The sequence below is a fragment of the Melanostigma gelatinosum genome (assembly GCF_949748355.1).
Source record: "Melanostigma gelatinosum genome assembly, chromosome: 13".
Taxonomy (NCBI): Eukaryota; Metazoa; Chordata; class Actinopteri; order Perciformes; family Zoarcidae; genus Melanostigma; species Melanostigma gelatinosum.
Genome location: NC_136646.1, coordinates 25,060,676 through 25,076,079, shown reverse-complemented (window position 1 = coordinate 25,076,079; position 15,404 = coordinate 25,060,676). Strand labels below are relative to the sequence as shown.

Genomic DNA, 15,404 nt, shown 5'->3' with positions numbered 1-15,404 from the left:
TATGAGAGAAAACACAGAGATGACTGTTTGTTCACCTCTATGTGGCTTTGTTTCTGTCTGCTGTCGTCACTCAGACTTCTGGTGGCTTCGTGCAGCTTCTCACACTCGCCCTGAACCTCCAGGATCGCCTTCTGCACATTGTTCATCAGCTCCACGGTCTGAGACGCACACACGACACACATTATTTCATTTGGTGCTACATGACCAGAGAAAACAGAAAAAGGGCTGTGGTAGAAAACCTCCAACACCCAGAATGCACTAGGCTCAGTGCGGCCTCTTCCTCTTCTATACGTCACAAGCCCTCCACACTGTATTCTGGCTCATATAAGAAGCACCGCAGGTTTAATTCCAGCATTACACTTTTAAAATACAAACACTGTGGAGCAGCTCCACAGCAAACATCCTCCGGTTAACCGTTGGTGGCAAAATGAGCAGAAAGCAGCTCTGGAGGGGCGTTCAACATACGAACCACATCGTAATGACACAAAGCTGGTGGAAAATCTGCAGTTGCTCTTTAAGTCGTCAACCATTACGTGAGCCCCCTCTTAACCAGATATGAAGAACAATTTTTGCTGGACTATATTAACTGATGTCTGATGTATCCATGCTGTAGGACTTCACACTTGTGACGCGCTTCAGTCCTCCAACAAAGACTGGACTCGTAGTTCCTTGACGATTTCTCAACGTGGACTAACGACCCCCCCCCCCCCCAGTCAGACCTGATGGGGGTCCACAGTCCTCCTGAGAGGTTTGCCTGTCTGCTTCTAGCTCAGGCTCAAACAGAAGTATTATATCAAGTGTAATGACGTCTGGAGTCATCAAGAGAAATCAAAACTCTCGTTCACCCGTCTGGTTCCACTGCACATGTTTTTAAAGTAGTATAAAGACTTTAATGTCTCCAGAGGGAGCTGTGGGATTAATGTCCTCAAGTGATGTCACTTGAGTCGGCGTCGGCTGAAGACTACAAGTTTGAAAAGTAAAAAAATAAATCTGGAGGTTTGGAGTTAGAAAGAAGTGAGGCCTCTGTAGCTGCGACTAGCATAACACGATCGACCTCACAAACTGTCTGCGGCCACGTTGCATTGTGGGTAATGTAGGCACCATGTTTTGAAAAGGAAGGACAACATGTGGAATAAAACAACAGACGACATCTCTGGTTCTGCTGCTCCACAGTGAGTCTGATACTGAACCAGTGCAATGCATGCTGGGATACCAGCCTGAAGAGGATGAACAGGACTGTTAAAGTGCTCGCTCCAGCAGTAGTATTTGTCAGCTTGCCTCTCGCTCCGCCGGCCCTGCTGGGCCTCCGGTCTGCTGCTGCAGGAGGCCGCTCACTGCGTCCTGCAGCTGCTCATAGTGCTGGAACAGCAGGCGGAGCTTCCGGCCCGTGTTCTCGCTGCTCTGCTCTTTGCTCTGGCTACCGGCGCTCTCGTCCCGCCCGGCCTCGGACGGCTGAGAGGTCAGAGACTCCATCGTGTCCTCCAACGTGCCGCGCAGGTCGTCCAGCTGAGGTCAGAGGTCAGAGAGCTCAGATTAGACTAGTAGGTCGAGCTCATTAACAACGGGCATCGTTTGCTCTGTTCTAGACATGCTGATTCAGCGAGAAGCCTGTTTGGTCTTTATCAGAGCATCTTCAGCAGTGATGCTGCATCACATGTATGAACGTAAAGTAACAGCAGCAGCTGTTGAGACAGAAAGACAAAAACAGATCAAACCTGTTCTGATAAGTGTTCAGAAGAATATTGCAGTTTGTTCACTAAACTGGAACGTTTATGGATGAATCCTGAAATACAACTCGGCTTCTGGTAAGTTCAAATTCATTTGAATAAAATGTTTTATTTCCTGTTAAGCCGGCTTCATATTAAACCTGAAGTAACAGTTTGTTGTCCACGTGACGTCAGCAGGAACGAGCTGTTTTTCAGGGTAATCCGTGTCGCTCATCACTTCCCTTCAGCTCCGGGTGGTAAATATATTGATCAGAACTGCTTTACCTTTTTTCTTCGGGTACCTCAGCATCAATTGAGCGAGGTGTTTGTTGTGTCTGGACTTTGTCACGTGTTCAGAGCAAACTAATGTGCCAATAATCATCAGATATATATTTCTATCACCTCTGCAGTAGCAGGTGCGCTAGTAGTCAACAGACAACACGCTCCTTCAGTTTCAAATGTCAAAAATAAACCCCAAACATGAAGTTATTGAAAGAAGCTGCTGTTCCTGTTCTGGTAGCGAGGGCCCTGCAGCAGGACAACAGGATCTCCGTGTCCTCGCTGTCCCCTGACTGCCCTCCTGTCTGACCTGGTCTTGGAGGTCTCCGTCTGTCCCCCGGTCGCTCATCAGGCTGTCGATCAGAGCTCTCTGCTGGTTCAGTTGATCCATCAGCTGGTTCAACGCGTCCTGTGAACCTGAATGTACAATATGACATCATAAGCACGAGGCAGGCGCGATGGCTTCCTCTGCCTGTTGCACTACGCTGCTACAAAGAAAGCAGATAACTTCAACTTTCACTTTGTCAAAGAACGAGTAACGTAACCGTTCTAAAAAGCTGATGAAACCTAAAGTTATGAAGCAGTTAGTGCCACAGCTGGCCTCACGGTGCAGTGATACCAACCACAGTCCCACAGTACACTTCATCACGTCTGCTCAACATCTCCGGATGTGGCTCTCTAAAGAAAACCCAGCAGCAGAGAAGTTGATTTCATGAACGTTTTGTCAAGAAAGCAATAAAGTGTATTTCCCAAAATGTTTCCTTTAAGAGCTTTTCCACGGTCACGTACCGTATACATGAGCGTTAGCGCAGTTAGCTTGTAGCAATGGAGCCAATCTGCCAGGACACATGGTGTGTATGTAAAGTATGGGAATTATTTGACTTTTTACATGACTACAGACCAGGAAACACAGAAATCACAGAATAAAGGACCGCTTATCGCAAAGTGTTCTGGACCTTTAAATCTGTCGATGACTGAAGAGTCGGCTGATGAGAACTTACTCTCGTCACTGATGTGCTCTCTGAGGCGTCTCAGCTGCGACTGGTCCGCCTTTCCTTCCTCCAGCGCAGCAACACGAGCTCCCAGCTGCTCGATGGTCCTCAGGGCCTCCAGCGCCTCCGAGTAGAGGCTGGAGCCGGCCGTCGGGTCTGCTTTAAAACCCGTCTGCTGCGGTGGTTCTGACAGGGGCCACCCGGCGTCCATCGAAGTCGGTCCTGAAGTCGTTGGAGCACCAGGAGCTGCTGGCCGGCCGGCCTCCTCGACGGGGTTGAGGGTGGAGGAGGGAGGAGGTGCAGCGCTTCCAGCAGTGAGGGTGCTGTTGAAAGGTGTGTGTGTGGCTTTGGCCTCTGCATCGACCAGCACCTGTAGAACAGTAGAGACATGTTAGAGGACACAGTCCAGCTTCTGGGACATTGTAAGTGTGTTTTATCAACCTGTTGGTTCAGAAGTTAGAAATGTTCACAGATGTAGAGCAGTTAAACGTCATGATTTGACTCCTACATACGTTTGTATGCTTGTCAGCGTTTCCACATGAAGTCTGATGTGTTTCAGCTCATGAGTCACAGTAACTCTGGAGGATTTATTCTGCTGTTGTGCTGTGTGACAACAATCCCACACGTGTGGTCCAACAACCTATTGCTCCTCCTGATAACGTCACACTTTCAACAACACATCTCAATCAGCAGGAGGAGAGCTAGTTAGCGTTAGCGGTTAGCAGCACAGTCCTGCTTGGCTAAATAACAGAGCTAACGCTAACGGGGTCGCATTGAGTTACAATATGATGCGTTCAAGGTTCATTCTGTAAAAATGAGTACGAGGCGAGGGTGAATTACAACGTTATCACGACGCGTTCATGTGTAACAGAACCTCGAGCTGTTCTCAGGTGTTGGAACATATGAGCAGGTTTCTGGACTACAGCCTCTTCACGAGGACCTCACCGTGGGCACGTCTCCTCTCTGGCGGAGCAGAGAGGACTGCATGTCCCAGGTCTCACACTGGTGACTCAGCTCCTCTGGGTCTGGATACTTCTGAACCGTGTCCCTCAGAGACCTCTGTCTCAGTGGAAACACAAGACGTCATCACATCTCAAATACAACAACTTTTGAAAACAAAGGCGGTTGAGGATGTGAGCAGATGCCGGCAGTGTGTTTGTGGCTCACCACAGACTCCTCCAGAGCGTCCACGCGGTGGCGGCACGTCTCCACGTCGGAGGCCGTCTCTGCTTCGACCTTCAGGACACAGCAGAGGGAGAACACCACTGACTCTACACCGTGGCCTCTGACCCTCTGCAGCCACCATACATATCTGAGTCACATTCAGTTGTGTGCTCAGAAGAATAACCTCACAGGCCGACATGTAGCCCTCTGATTGGTGGAAGCTGAACCTGCAGCCTGAGAGGAAAAGACTTCTCCATCTATATTTTACATTCGTCGTCATTTAACATAAATAAAATACCAAAGAAGAGATAAGACAGAGCAGTGCTCTTTGTCGCGAGGATAAACACCACATGTGTCGAAATACGAGGTCAATTAAGACTTATCGTGGCTTTAAAGAGTGGTTGTATGAGGTACTTGTACACAGTTGGTGTATTACTACAGTAGATGGAGTAAAGCAATGTACTGCTGTGGACGTATTTTAGACTCTTAGAATAATCTCTCGGTTGAAGTGAACGCTGTGTTCAGGGCGTTTGCTTGTGTCGGTGTGTGGCTGCAGTACATCACTCTGCTGCTGTAGTAATACACCGACTGTGGAGAAGTACCTCATACAAGTACCCTGCATGTATCCATACAACAGTTCTAGTTTTATTGGACTATAATTCATTCGATAAGTCATAACTACATTTACAATAATGTCTTCATTATTGTAAGCGTGCTGCCACCGCAACAACTGACGATCATTTGTGAAGAGAATGCAGATTCGTCCAATACCTAAAGATGTTATATGTAGTGTGGGAGGAGCCAGAGGATGGTTAGCATTCGTGCTTGAAATGGATTTAAACAATTAAATTGATTCTCAAAACAGATGAACTTTTCTGAAATGAACTGATTTATCTTTGGACGCTCACGAGATAAGCGTCTCCTTTTACACTTTCTGTGTCAAGAACACTTTGACTACCAGTTCAAAATAACATGATGTTGTTCGTAGTCTCTGTTTGTATATATGTATGTGTATAAATATAGATGTATATGTATATATAGATATGTATAAATACCTGCTGTTGGTGGCAGAGCTCCTTCATCTCTCTGTGCAGCTCCTGAATGAGCTTCATGGCCTAAAGTCACAGCAGACAAACACTGTAACATCAGTCATTGTTTCAACACATGATGTAAAATAGATGCACGGCTCAAAGGACTCAGTCTGATGTCCCCGAGGACACTTTGACAGTTTAAATTAAAGAAACGTCTCTGGAATCCGACCTCTGACCCCTGTGACAACAGACAGCTGACAGGAGGGTGAAGCACGATCCAGAGACCGATCAAGCTGTTACACTTGTTCCACAGAGCCGCCTCCGGCTGAACATCTGCTCTTTAACCGGCATCTTTCAATTCCAGGGTTTATTGGCAGAGTAAATGTGTGTGTGTGTGTGTGTGTGTGTCACCACTGAAACAAAGCACATTCCTGAGTCTGTTTATCTGGTGACATGAAGTGATGCACAGCGACCCCACAGAGCTTCAGCCTGAATGACTAACAGCTTGTTAATAAGTGCCGTCACACTGAGTGACCGCCGGAGAAATTCTGCTCATTTATTTGGCGACTAAAATAAAATATCCTGCAGCCCACCCGAGGGTCCCGAGCCACTGTTTGGGAACGACTGGACTACAGACCCCCAAATAGTGTGGACAAGCTTTCCACGTCACCTGTTGCTTTGTGGACATTTTGAAGCTCTGAGTTCAGCGATTCACCCGTCGCCATCTTGGTTTTTCGCAACCAGTGAACAGGAAGTGACCATATATGGACTGAGGAGTGACGTAGAGACGGCGTATACGTCTCTGGTAGAGACCTGTCAATCACAGTAGCCCCGCCCTAAAGCATCCCCTGCTTTATGGTCTGTGTGACTCTAAATGGAGCATAATGTACTAAATGAACATCATGCTGTATTGAAGAAGACTTGAAACTAGAGATTGAGACATAAACTCATGTTTACAATGTTTACTGAGGGAATAAATCAAGAGAGAAGTAGAGTCATTTTCTATAGACTTCTATACAACCAGAGGAGTCGCCCCCTGGTGGACATGAGAGAGAATGCAGCTTCAACACGTGAAGCTCTGGTTTCACTTTAAAGAACTGGAGGTTGTCTCCTGTTCCTATCAAACAGAACAAACACCTCCCGGGGGGCAGGACTCATAATTCTTCTTCGTTACTCTTTAACCTGAACCTGGCGCTGACTGTTGGTGCACTTTGATCATCAAACGTCACACAGCTGTTCTCACAGAGTCCTGTTCTATGACAACAGCTCCTCTGACAGGTGAACCCCGGCCTGACCCCCGACATGAGGCAGATACTGTAGTTATGCTGCAGACAGGGGCTGTCCTGGGGGGATGGAGGGTAAGCCGGGTCACCTGCTCATAGATAAGTCAGCGGATACAGCAGCTGACCCGGACGATGCCCACAGAGGACATGAATGATTCAGGCGAGCATCACCTGCACCTGCCCGATGTCCTGCTTTCCACCTGACAGCTATTCTTCCCCTGACAACCAGAGTCATCTCTGCAGGGGACTAATTACCCCCCCCCCTCTCAGGAAGGAGGTAGGAAAAGGTGACGGCAATGTCACAAACAAACACCTCCACCTTAACCACTGATCTAGGTCATCGTTCCTTCAGGTGTTTCTCCTTTCAAGATAAAAGTGAAGATCCTCACCTCCTCTTTGTCTTCCTTGTTTGAAACAGAAGTCATTTGAGATGTCTCCTATTGTGCTCCAACTCCGTCATCACCGACCTAACACTACACTGACATGTTCTCCAGGTACAGAGGACGACTGTCTCCATCCTAACACTACACTGACATGTTCTCCAGGTACAGAGGACGACTGTCTCCGTCCTCCTAACACTACACTGACATGTTCTCCAGGTACAGAGGACGACTGTCTCCGTCCTCCTAACACTACACTGACATGTTCTCCAGGTACAGAGGACGACTGTCTCCGTCCTCCTAACACTACACTGACATGTACTCCAGGTACAGAGGACGACTGTCTCCGTCCTCCTAACACTACACTGACATGTTCTCCAGGTACAGAGGACGACTGTCTCCGTCCTCCTAACACTACACTGACATGTACTCCAGGTACAGAGGACGACTGTCTCCGTCCTAACACTACACTGACATGTACTCCAGGTACAGAGGACGACTGTCTCCGTCCTCCTAACACTACACTGACATGTTCTCCAGGTACAGAGGACGACTGTCTCCGTCCTCCTAACACTACACTGACATGTTCTCCAGGTACAGAGGACGACTGTCTCCGTCCTCCTAACACTACACTGACATGTTCTCCAGGTACAGAGGACGACTGTCTCCGTCCTAACACTACACTGACATGTACTCCAGGTACAGAGGACGACTGTCTCCGTCCTCCTAACACTACACTGACATGTTCTCCAGGTACAGAGGACGACTGTCTCCGTCCTCCTAACACTACACTGACATGTACTCCAGGTACAGAGGACGACTGTCTCCGTCCTCCTAACACTACACTGACATGTTCTCCAGGTACAGAGGACGACTGTCTCCGTCCTCCTAACACTACACTGACATGTACTCCAGGTACAGAGGACGACTGTCTCCGTCCTCCTAACACTACACTGACATGTTCTCCAGGTACAGAGGACGACTGTCTCCGTCCTCCTAACACTACACTGACATGTTCTCCAGGTACAGAGGACGACTGTCTCCGTCCTAACACTACACTGACATGTTCTCCAGGTACAGAGGACGACTGTCTCCGTCCTCCTAACACTACACTGACATGTACTCCAGGTACAGAGGACGACTGTCTCCGTCCTCCTAACACTACACTGACATGTTCTCCAGGTACAGAGGACGACTGTCTCCGTCCTCCTAACACTACACTGACATGTACTCCAGGTACAGAGGACGACTGTCTCCGTCCTCCTAACACTACACTGACATGTTCTCCAGGTACAGAGGACGACTGTCTCCGTCCTCCTAACACTACACTGACATGTTCTCCAGGTACAGAGGACGACTGTCTCCGTCCTAACACTACACTGACATGTTCTCCAGGTACAGAGGACGACTGTCTCCGACCTAACACTACACTGACATGTTCTCCAGGTACAGAGGACGACTGTCTCCGTCCTCCTAACACTACACTGACATGTTCTCCAGGTACAGAGGACGACTGTCTCCGTCCTCCTAACACTACACTGACATGTTCTCCAGGTACAGAGGACGACTGTCTCCGTCCTAACACTACACTGACATGTTCTCCAGGTACAGAGGACGACTGTCTCCATCCTAACACTACACTGACATGTTCTCCAGGTACAGAGGACGACTGTCTCCGTCCTCCTAACACTACACTGACATGTACTCCAGGTACAGAGGACGACTGTCTCCGTCCTAACACTACACTGACATGTTCTCCAGGTACAGAGGACGACTGTCTCCGTCCTAACACTACACTGACATGTTCTCCAGGTACAGAGGACGACTGTCTCCATCCTAACACTACACTGACATGTTCTCCAGGTACAGAGGACGACTGTCTCCGTCCTCCTAACACTACACTGACATGTTCTCCAGGTACAGAGGACGACTGTCTCCGTCCTAACACTACACTGACATGTTCTCCAGGTACAGAGGACGACTGTCTCCGTCCTAACACTACACTGACATGTACTCCAGGTACAGAGGACGACTGTCTCCGTCCTCCTAACACTACACTGACATGTTCTCCAGGTACAGAGGACGACTGTCTCCGTCCTCCTAACACTACACTGACATGTTCTCCAGGTACAGAGGACGACTGTCTCCGTCCTAACACTACACTGACATGTACTCCAGGTACAGAGGACGACTGTCTCCGTCCTCCTAACACTACACTGACATGTTCTCCAGGTACAGAGGACGACTGTCTCCGTCCTCCTAACACTACACTGACATGTTCTCCAGGTACAGAGGACGACTGTCTCCGTCCTCCTAACACTACACTGACATGTACTCCAGGTACAGAGGACAACTGTCTCCGTCCTCCTAACACTACACTGACATGTTCTCCAGGTACAGAGGACGACTGTCTCCGTCCTCCTAACACTACACTGACATGTTCTCCAGGTACAGAGGACGACTGTCTCCGTCCTCCTAACACTACACTGACATGTACTCCAGGTACAGAGGACGACTGTCTCCGTCCTCCTAACACTACACTGACATGTTCTCCAGGTACAGAGGACGACTGTCTCCGTCCTCCTAACACTACACTGACATGTTCTCCAGGTACAGAGGACGACTGTCTCCGTCCTAACACTACACTGACATGTACTCCAGGTACAGAGGACGACTGTCTCCGTCCTCCTAACACTACACTGACATGTTCTCCAGGTACAGAGGACGACTGTCTCCGTCCTCCTAACACTACACTGACATGTTCTCCAGGTACAGAGGACGACTGTCTCCGTCCTCCTAACACTACACTGACATGTACTCCAGGTACAGAGGACAACTGTCTCCGTCCTCCTAACACTACACTGACATGTTCTCCAGGTACAGAGGACGACTGTCTCCGTCCTCCTAACACTACACTGACATGTTCTCCAGGTACAGAGGACGACTGTCTCCGTCCTAACACTACACTGACATGTTCTCCAGGTACAGAGGACGACTGTCTCCGTCCTCCTAACACTACACTGACATGTACTCCAGGTACAGAGGACGACTGTCTCCGTCCTCCTAACACTACACTGACATGTTCTCCAGGTACAGAGGACGACTGTCTCCGTCCTCCTAACACTACACTGACATGTACTCCAGGTACAGAGGACGACTGTCTCCGTCCTCCTAACACTACACTGACATGTTCTCCAGGTACAGAGGACGACTGTCTCCGTCCTCCTAACACTACACTGACATGTTCTCCAGGTACAGAGGACGACTGTCTCCGTCCTAACACTACACTGACATGTTCTCCAGGTACAGAGGACGACTGTCTCCGACCTAACACTACACTGACATGTTCTCCAGGTACAGAGGACGACTGTCTCCGTCCTCCTAACACTACACTGACATGTTCTCCAGGTACAGAGGACGACTGTCTCCGTCCTCCTAACACTACACTGACATGTTCTCCAGGTACAGAGGACGACTGTCTCCGTCCTAACACTACACTGACATGTTCTCCAGGTACAGAGGACGACTGTCTCCATCCTAACACTACACTGACATGTTCTCCAGGTACAGAGGACGACTGTCTCCGTCCTCCTAACACTACACTGACATGTACTCCAGGTACAGAGGACGACTGTCTCCGTCCTAACACTACACTGACATGTTCTCCAGGTACAGAGGACGACTGTCTCCGTCCTAACACTACACTGACATGTTCTCCAGGTACAGAGGACGACTGTCTCCATCCTAACACTACACTGACATGTTCTCCAGGTACAGAGGACGACTGTCTCCGTCCTCCTAACACTACACTGACATGTTCTCCAGGTACAGAGGACGACTGTCTCCGTCCTAACACTACACTGACATGTTCTCCAGGTACAGAGGACGACTGTCTCCGTCCTAACACTACACTGACATGTACTCCAGGTACAGAGGACGACTGTCTCCGTCCTCCTAACACTACACTGACATGTTCTCCAGGTACAGAGGACGACTGTCTCCGTCCTCCTAACACTACACTGACATGTTCTCCAGGTACAGAGGACGACTGTCTCCGTCCTAACACTACACTGACATGTACTCCAGGTACAGAGGACGACTGTCTCCGTCCTCCTAACACTACACTGACATGTTCTCCAGGTACAGAGGACGACTGTCTCCGTCCTCCTAACACTACACTGACATGTTCTCCAGGTACAGAGGACGACTGTCTCCGTCCTCCTAACACTACACTGACATGTACTCCAGGTACAGAGGACAACTGTCTCCGTCCTCCTAACACTACACTGACATGTTCTCCAGGTACAGAGGACGACTGTCTCCGTCCTCCTAACACTACACTGACATGTTCTCCAGGTACAGAGGACGACTGTCTCCGTCCTCCTAACACTACACTGACATGTTCTCCAGGTACAGAGGACGACTGTCTCCGTCCTAACACTACACTGACATGTTCTCCAGGTACAGAGGACGACTGTCTCCGTCCTCCTAACACTACACTGACATGTTCTCCAGGTACAGAGGACGACTGTCTCCGTCCTCCTAACACTACACTGACATGTTCTCCAGGTACAGAGGACGACTGTCTCCGTCCTCCTAACACTACACTGACATGTTCTCCAGGTACAGAGGACGACTGTCTCCGTCCTCCTAACACTACACTGACATGTTCACCAGGTACAGAGGACGACTGTCTCCGTCCTCCTAACACTACACTGACATGTTCTCCAGGTACAGAGGACGACTGTCTCCGTCCTCCTAACACTACACTGACATGTACTCCAGGTACAGAGGACGACTGTCTCCGTCCTCCTAACACTACACTGACATGTTCACCAGGTACAGAGGACGACTGTCTCCGTCCTCCTAACACTACACTGACATGTTCTCCAGGTACAGAGGACGACTGTCTCCGTCCTCCTAACACTACACTGACATGTTCTCCAGGTACAGAGGACGACTGTCTCCGTCCTAACACTACACTGACATGTTCTCCAGGTACAGAGGACGACTGTCTCCGTCCTAACACTACACTGACATGTACTCCAGGTACAGAGGACGACTGTCTCCGTCCTCCTAACACTACACTGACATGTTCACCAGGTACAGAGGACGACTGTCTCCGTCCTCCTAACACTACACTGACATGTACTCCAGGTACAGAGGACGACTGTCTCCGTCCTCCTAACACTACACTGACATGTACTCCAGGTACAGAGGACGACTGTCTCCGTCCTCCTAACACTACACTGACATGTTCACCAGGTACAGAGGACGACTGTCTCCGTCCTCCTAACACTACACTGACATGTACTCCAGGTACAGAGGACGACTGTCTCCGTCCTCCTAACACTACACTGACATGTACTCCAGGTACAGAGGACAACTGTCTCCGTCCTCCTAACACTACACTGACATGTTCTCCAGGTACAGAGGACGACTGTCTCCGTCCTCCTAACACTACACTGACATGTTCTCCAGGTACAGAGGACGACTGTCTCCGTCCTCCTAACACTACACTGACATGTTCTCCAGGTACAGAGGACGACTGTCTCCGTCCTAACACTACACTGACATGTTCTCCAGGTACAGAGGACGACTGTCTCCGTCCTCCTAACACTACACTGACATGTTCTCCAGGTACAGAGGACGACTGTCTCCGTCCTCCTAACACTACACTGACATGTTCTCCAGGTACAGAGGACGACTGTCTCCGTCCTCCTAACACTACACTGACATGTTCTCCAGGTACAGAGGACGACTGTCTCCGTCCTCCTAACACTACACTGACATGTTCACCAGGTACAGAGGACGACTGTCTCCGTCCTCCTAACACTACACTGACATGTTCTCCAGGTACAGAGGACGACTGTCTCCGTCCTCCTAACACTACACTGACATGTACTCCAGGTACAGAGGACGACTGTCTCCGTCCTCCTAACACTACACTGACATGTTCACCAGGTACAGAGGACGACTGTCTCCGTCCTCCTAACACTACACTGACATGTTCTCCAGGTACAGAGGACGACTGTCTCCGTCCTCCTAACACTACACTGACATGTTCTCCAGGTACAGAGGACGACTGTCTCCGTCCTCCTAACACTACACTGACATGTTCTCCAGGTACAGAGGACGACTGTCTCCGTCCTAACACTACACTGACATGTTCTCCAGGTACAGAGGACGACTGTCTCCGTCCTAACACTACACTGACATGTACTCCAGGTACAGAGGACGACTGTCTCCGTCCTCCTAACACTACACTGACATGTTCTCCAGGTACAGAGGACGACTGTCTCCGTCCTAACACTACACTGACATGTACTCCAGGTACAGAGGACGACTGTCTCCGTCCTCCTAACACTACACTGACATGTTCTCCAGGTACAGAGGACGACTGTCTCCGTCCTCCTAACACTACACTGACATGTTCTCCAGGTACAGAGGACGACTGTCTCCGTCCTCCTAACACTACACTGACATGTACTCCAGGTACAGAGGACGACTGTCTCCGTCCTCCTAACACTACACTGACATGTTCTCCAGGTACAGAGGACGACTGTCTCCGTCCTCCTAACACTACACTGACATGTACTCCAGGTACAGAGGACGACTGTCTCCGTCCTCCTAACACTACACTGACATGTTCTCCAGGTACAGAGGACGACTGTCTCCGTCCTCCTAACACTACACTGACATGTTCTCCAGGTACAGAGGACGACTGTCTCCGTCCTCCTAACACTACACTGACATGTTCTCCAGGTACAGAGGACGACTGTCTCCGTCCTAACACTACACTGACATGTTCTCCAGGTACAGAGGACGACTGTCTCCATCCTAACACTACACTGACATGTTCTCCAGGTACAGAGGACGACTGTCTCCGTCCTCCTAACACTACACTGACATGTTCTCCAGGTACAGAGGACGACTGTCTCCGTCCTCCTAACACTACACTGACATGTACTCCAGGTACAGAGGACGACTGTCTCCGTCCTAACACTACACTGACATGTACTCCAGGTACAGAGGACGACTGTCTCCGTCCTCCTAACACTACACTGACATGTTCTCCAGGTACAGAGGACGACTGTCTCCGTCCTCCTAACACTACACTGACATGTACTCCAGGTACAGAGGACGACTGTCTCCGTCCTCCTAACACTACACTGACATGTACTCCAGGTACAGAGGACGACTGTCTCCGTCCTCCTAACACTACACTGACATGTTCTCCAGGTACAGAGGACGACTGTCTCCGTCCTCCTAACACTACACTGACATGTTCTCCAGGTACAGAGGACGACTGTCTCAGGAGAGGAGGAGGAGGATGAAGAGGAAGAGGAGGAAGAGGATGGGGAGGAGGAAGAGGAGGATGAAGATGATGGCGAGGAGGAGGAAGAGGAGGAGGATAATAAGGATGTCATTGGGTTCAGTTACATGAATTATTCATAAAACTTGTTTCATAGAGTAAAAGTTTAAAATGGAAATGCTCTCTAACGGACTGGATAAGGCGGAGCTCTCACCTCGGACACGCCGTCCTCACAGGTCCGGATTCTGCAGGGGGAGGAGATCCGCTCCGGTAGCTCCATGGCGGGCTGAAGCTCCCGCTCCCCCGTGGAGGTGTCACTCTGAACCGGGTCCTGGTCCTGTTTGAGAGCGCCGACACCCGCCGGAGCATCTGGACTGCCGTCTCCGGGAGTGGTGTCCCTCCACGTGGTCTTCATCTCCCGGATGTCCAGGTGCCGGAGCACTTCGTGGAGCAGCGCGTGCAGGGCGCTGAAGTTGACCACCCCTCTCTGAGGCGTCCCGATGGCTAAATTCAACAACTCAAACAAACTGCAAATCTCCTCCGACATCTTTGTTCGTGTTTGAGAACGTAACCGTTAAGTTGACTTAGAAGTCAGTTAAAAGTCAAACTTAAACGTTGCTAACTAATTTGGCTCGTGACAACGACCCTGTGTTGATTAAAAGTGAAAATAAATAATAAATATGTATTTTAAATTCACTTTAGTCTTTGTATAACGTTATTAACTCACGTTAATGGTGTCCGGTATCTAATCTCGGTGCTGTTGGTCGGGTGTAACGTTAACTGAGTTCAAGAGAAGATAGCAACCGCGCTGCGTCAGAACACACGCGTTTACCGGAAACACAGAGATTGACCCTTCAAAGTAAAACTTCAACAAAGTCGAAACGGAAATTATAAATAATTCAAATTTGAATTCTTCATATAAGTATGCTCTTTAGTTTAACATTTTATGCTATATTTTAGCAATGCAACTAAGCAGCCTACATTAGTGTACTTAAGTACAAATTTGAGGAACTTGTACTTTACTTGAGTATATTTTCATGCTATTTTAAACTTCTACAGTTTACTGTTACTTTGATTTATATACTTTTAAAACATTTTGTAATTAATTTAACTACCCAACAGTTTATACAAATACAGTGGAAACGATTAGTCGATAAATTCAATCATCGATCAACAAAAAATAAATTAGCAATTATTTTGATGGTTGGAGATATTCTTTATGTAAAACATTTCATGATTCTAGCTTCACAAATG

General features: G+C 49.0%; 1 protein-coding gene across 1 annotated transcript in view; it reads right to left on the bottom strand.

Moving 5' to 3' along the window:
• LOC306786742 (uncharacterized protein) overlaps positions 1–14,899 on the bottom strand; it is a 24,072-nt gene extending 9,173 nt beyond the window's left edge. The window contains exons 1-8 of the mRNA XM_079281588.1: positions 14,365–14,899; positions 5,197–5,256; positions 4,145–4,213; positions 3,923–4,036; positions 2,987–3,347; positions 2,296–2,402; positions 1,279–1,506; positions 36–158 (exon numbers count right to left, since the gene is read on the bottom strand). Coding sequence (XP_079137714.1) covers positions 36–158; positions 1,279–1,506; positions 2,296–2,402; positions 2,987–3,347; positions 3,923–4,036; positions 4,145–4,213; positions 5,197–5,256; positions 14,365–14,697 — 1,395 coding nt within the window. The 5' untranslated portion in view covers positions 14,698–14,899. The remainder of the gene's footprint in view (positions 1–35; positions 159–1,278; positions 1,507–2,295; positions 2,403–2,986; positions 3,348–3,922; positions 4,037–4,144; positions 4,214–5,196; positions 5,257–14,364) is intronic.
• Between the last annotated feature and the right edge of the window lie 505 nt (positions 14,900–15,404).